We start from the raw sequence: 5,018 nt of genomic DNA, 5'->3' as shown, positions 1-5,018 counted from the left end.
AGGGAAGTGCAGCCAGGGGTTGCAAGCTCTGGCTGCTTTGACACTTGCTGGACTTTTCCATGTGGCCGTTTCAGCTGCATGCACTGCCAGTCACTGCCCTCGGCCTCCTCCAAAAGTTGCCATTTTTGTTAAAGGACTCGGTAACAACTGCAGGTGTGGAGAACCCTACAATGAGGGCACTGCTGTGGCTGCACAGCACGTCCCACTGGAGCACGAAACAGGACTTTGCCCAGCTCAGCAGAGCAGCCCAGAGAGCCGAGAAGGTGGACGAGGGTCAGAGCCGGGTGGTTTCCCAGAAGCTCAGGAGACAGAGGCTGCAGCCTGAGCTTCCTGCTGCACCCCTGCTGCAGGGACCCACGCTCGCTTTGCACACACCTGCACAAGGCTCCTTGGCCCACAGCACCGTCCTAAGGAGAAGGGAGCCCATTAAGCATCAGGCTGGATAACCTCACCTGCCCTATTCTCTGCCTGCATCTAGTGCAGACAGGTCACTGCTGCTTTGGAGGTGCTCCTGCTTCTCCACGGGCACAGCACAACAGCTGCCTGCAAGTCAAACCCAACCCCTTTCTGAGGACGAGGGCGGTCAGAGGTGTTGTTTTATCCTTCAAAGCCAAGTGGGAGAAGGCTTCAGGCTACCTCGGGTGATTTGGCAGCGGCAGCTTGCTCCTGTTGCCACACTTCTGGGAGAAGAGGAGAGCCGTTGGGGCCCTACAAGGAAGTACAGCTGGGGCAGGGGGATCTTTCACTGCAAGAACTAAATCAGTTTGGCCCACAGCCAGCCCTTGGGAGTGCCCAGGAAGGAGGAGTGAGATGAATTTCTGATATGCTGCAGGCCAGGTACTCTTACCTGTCCTGTATTTGGTCTTGCCACTTTCAGGTTATTGGAAATTACTGTTTTAAAAAAAAGCCCAACAAACCACATACTTTGTGTAAACTAGTAAAAAATATTTTTTTAATACCAAGAAAATAGTTGGTGCTTTTAACAGGGTCTGTAAGTCAGAGACAGAGCATGTCTCTCCTTTGATTTCTGTAGATGAAAGAATTTACAGATGACATTGTGTACCGAGCCATACTGCCACTTCTGCAGCATTTCCAAAGTTATCCCACATCAATGTTTGTCTAAATGTGTTTGCAGCTATTTTAGTAAAACTCAGACAACTTCGTGTGCACTTATGTGCTTGTCATTGTGAGGTTGTGGCTTCTGTTTCTGCAATGGACAAGTATTGGAGAGGTAACCAGAGGCCTCGTGCTCCTCTTGCTCTCTTATGCAAGGCACAGCGCAAAAAGCCCTCAATATTTCGCATGGGGAGAGGCACGTCATTTTGTTGGCAAATAATCATGAAACAGGTCATGGAACTGCTCCGCTGATACCCAGCTGGAAACCACCATAACCTCCTGTGCCAGCTGCTGGAGGAGCCTCAGGGTGTTTTACTGTCACATTACAAAACCTCGTTAGCAGGGAAAAAACGTTCTGTTGAGGCATAGTGCTCAACCTGACCTGGGGTGAGCAGTCAGGGCTTGTGGGCCAAGCTGCAGCGAATCTGCTGGGTCAGAATCTGATGGGCTCTTGGCCAAATGGCCAAGGTGGGTCTGCAGTAGGTGAGCAGCCCAGCAGAGCAGGGAAGTGTGGATCTGTATCTTTCATTTTTAATGCTGTTGAAGGGAAGAGCTGCCACCCGCTCCCCTGCAGATGGGTACAACCTCCCAGGCAGGCAGTGGCTGGATCTGCACAGCCTGGGTCGCTTTGCTGTCCCAGCCATCTGCCTGCTCTGTGTTGTCATCCTGTTTCCAAAATGCTCTGGGACATGGTCCCCAGGGGCTGGGGCTGCTGCCAGTGTGTCCCCTCACATCAGCTGGCCTGCAGACAGGACGTTCCCAGGGGTCTGGGTTGGAGGCACACTGACAGAGACCTCTGGGCTGGAGGGTTGGAGGGAGAGATGCCAGCTGGGGAGCGAGGGCTTGCCTGTGGGATTGGAGCAGCATTCGTGATGCACTTAACCCCTAGAGACAGATGGACACGTGACCCCCGGCTTCTGCTACGGTGCAGCAATGTCACCACAGGCCATTGAAGTGAGATCTTGGTCACAGGAAGACACAGCCCCAAACCCTTCACACATCTGTACAAAAGCAGCCTGCTTTTGCCAGTGGTTGAAGAGAGAGATTCGACAGGGTTGCAGATTGCAAGAGCTGTGCTGAGTCACCAGCCATGGACAGGAGAGCCGTGGTAAAGTGGGGATGAGGCCCTTGCTGCTGGCCCTCTGTTAGGGTTCCTTGTAGCCCAGGCAGCACACCTGACACCGGGGCTCCTTCTTCTCTCTCCACAGGAACATGACATCGAGACAGCTTTCGGAGTGGTCCATGTCACCATGCGGGGCACACCCAAGGGGAACAGACCCGTCATCCTTACATACCATGATATTGGCCTCAACCGTAAGCCCTTGCATTCCCAGGACCCTGAAAAAGTGGTTGTTTGTGGTATTTGCTTTCGAGTGTGGGGACCAGCGGGACTGGCCTGGAGCTGAGATAGGACAGACCATTCAAGGATAAAAAGATAAAGGCCTGCAGGAGAGAGGGCGTGTGGCATGCCCCTGTCCATTCCAACAGCCCTTGAAAGGCATGGCCAAGGTGGAAAGGTGGAAATAGGTCCACTTGGTCCTCACTATAATGCTGTAGCTGACTTGTTGCACTGTGTGATAGAGCTGCCACAAGGCATCCGTTCCCTGGATGCTGGGCAGGTGAGCAAGTCCCTTCTACAAGGCTGCAGTAGTGTGATGTTTGTAGCAGGCTCACGTCCTCCCACCCAGCATGTACTGTAATGTTCACACAGGTGCCCCTCGGTATGTCCTGTGAGCACTCAGGTGCAGTTTTCCTGGGTGTGCACACCAGGGTGTCCCTTGTCTGCTTGTCCTCCGGCCGTGGCAGTTACCTTGCCAGGGCTCGCTGCTGCGTCGCAGTCAGAGGGACACGGCAGCGTCGTGCATCACCCGGCATCCACTGCCCCGCAGACTGAGCAGGGGGATGGCTCATGCACGTGTGTGTCATCATGTTTGGAGGGTGGATCACAATAAAACTTCAGGAAAAGTCTAATTTCTTTTTGTTGTTGTTGTAGACAAATCCTGTTTTAATGCATTCTTTAACTTTGAAGACATGCAAGAGATCACTCAGCATTTTGCTGTGTGCCATGTGGATGCACCAGGCCAGCAGGAAGGAGCTCCCCCATTCCCATCTGGGTAAGAGCTCTGCAGAGACCCTTGTTGTTCCAGGTGTGGTCTGGACTGGGGCAGCACCCAGTTTAAGGCAGCTGGGACTGCCAGGCTGAATGTGGTGGGAGGCAGCTTTCAGGAGTAGAGGAAATGGGAAGATGAGGAGGCTTCCCAAGGGGCATTCAGGGAACTCTCCTATCACTGAGGCATGGGTAAGGCCCTCACTAGTGGTGAGTGCTGGTACCAGCTTTCTGGCTTGAGCATGAGCCCAGCACACTACAGTCTAGCTGGTGTTCCGTGCTCCATCTGTCCATCCTCTCACAGAAGTCTGACTGCCCAAAAAACCACAGCTCTGAGGGATGGGATCCATGCAGTTGGCTGGAGTATACAGTATCGTTGCAAAATAATCACCTATACAGATACCTGTCAGATATTCTTTGTCTCTCCTACTTTGGGTAGAACTGGAAGGTAACTTCTCTTGAGCTGTATTTGGAGGCTCTCTGATTTCAGTCTCTCCTGGTTTTCAGGTACCAGTATCCCAGTATGGATGAACTGGCTGAAATGCTGCCCGCTGTTCTGACGCACCTGAAGTAAGTCTCTGAAAGGAAATGGGGTGAGCCAGCTGGATACAGCCATTCCAGCACCTACTTCTGTATCTGCTTGCAACATCTGATATGCTTGCTCTCTTGTCCCAAGAGGCCTGAGCATCTCCTAGCCTTTGTAACCCCGTCTGATTCTTGTGCTGGGAACATTGTCTGCCATATGAGACAATTTATGGCTGCTGCTTCATTGCTGGATTGTTTTGAAAATGAACCAGAAGTGATCAGCTGGATGCAGAGAAGGGAAAGGCTTTGCCTCTAGGGATGCTTCAGCTGTGAGCTTAAGTTAGCCTTACTGATTGTGAAATGCCTGTATTTCAGCCTGAAGAGCTTCATTGGGATTGGACTGGGAGCTGGCGCTTATGTCCTCAGCAGGTGTGCAGTAAGTGTCTCTTTGTTTCTTTGTGCCTTATACGAGCTGTGGTCTTCTGCTGATCAAACAGACCATTTGTGGGACACTGGCAAAGTAGCAGGAATTACAGGAGGCCTGCAGGGAGCCATGTGAGAGCTACTTTGCATCCAAGTAGCCAAGGCTACTCTAAAGCTATGCCAGACATGGAAAGATGGTAACATGATGTCTTTAAGTCAGGAGAGCCCATCCTGACTGCTAGGAATATCCAGCCTCAGTCTTCACTGGCTGTATTTACTGCATGCTCTTTCCAGTGTCTGTGACACCAAACAATTGATTTGGTGAAGTGCTGGGAACCACAGCTGATGAGGCATGTGTGTTTTCACCGAAAGGAAGTAGATTTTGCATTCCATCCTTTGACAAGACATTGCTAACTTTATCTTGGTACTTACTTCTACATTTCTCTCTAGTGGAACATTTATAAGCATGTGAAATCAGTGGACATAGTTTATCAGCCCAGGAATTTGCCCAAGTCTTTTGGAGATAGTGTTAAAAAATACAGAAATGTGACATTCTCAAGTTAAGTTTTCTTCAAGTTGTTGAGTGCAGAAAGTTGTCAATGATTTTGGGTCACTTACTGCTTCTTAAAGCCACTTCACCATGCAGTTGCCCCTCCTACAAAGTTCTCTGCTCCCCATTTCCTCCAGTCAGGATTGAGCCTGGGGCAGCATGCGGCATTGGTGTTTGCGCTGTTCCTTGCCTTTTGTATCTTGTGTAGTTTTCAGCCTTGAAAATAAGCCTTTGGCCTCAGCTCAGTGAAGTGCCAGAAAGCCCTTGCCATGCTGCTTGGATTGCAGACAGTTTCCT

At 51.1% G+C, this 5,018-nt stretch overlaps 1 protein-coding gene across 2 annotated transcripts in view; it reads left to right on the top strand.

Annotated features, from left to right (window-relative positions):
* NDRG3 (NDRG family member 3) overlaps nt 1-5,018 on the top strand; it is a 34,051-nt gene that overhangs the window by 18,645 nt on the left and 10,388 nt on the right. For both annotated transcript variants that reach the window (XM_010169124.2, XM_010169123.2), the window contains 4 exons: nt 2,325-2,430; nt 3,110-3,230; nt 3,731-3,793; nt 4,124-4,184. In XM_010169124.2, the coding sequence (XP_010167426.1) occupies nt 2,325-2,430; nt 3,110-3,230; nt 3,731-3,793; nt 4,124-4,184 (351 nt within the window). The remainder of the gene's footprint in view (nt 1-2,324; nt 2,431-3,109; nt 3,231-3,730; nt 3,794-4,123; nt 4,185-5,018) is intronic.

The sequence above is a fragment of the Antrostomus carolinensis genome, unplaced genomic scaffold (genome assembly GCF_000700745.2).
Source record: "Antrostomus carolinensis isolate BGI_N321 unplaced genomic scaffold, ASM70074v2 scaffold34835, whole genome shotgun sequence".
NCBI lineage: Eukaryota > Metazoa > Chordata > Aves > Caprimulgiformes > Caprimulgidae > Antrostomus > Antrostomus carolinensis.
This window is presented reverse-complemented; position numbering and strand designations above follow the sequence as displayed.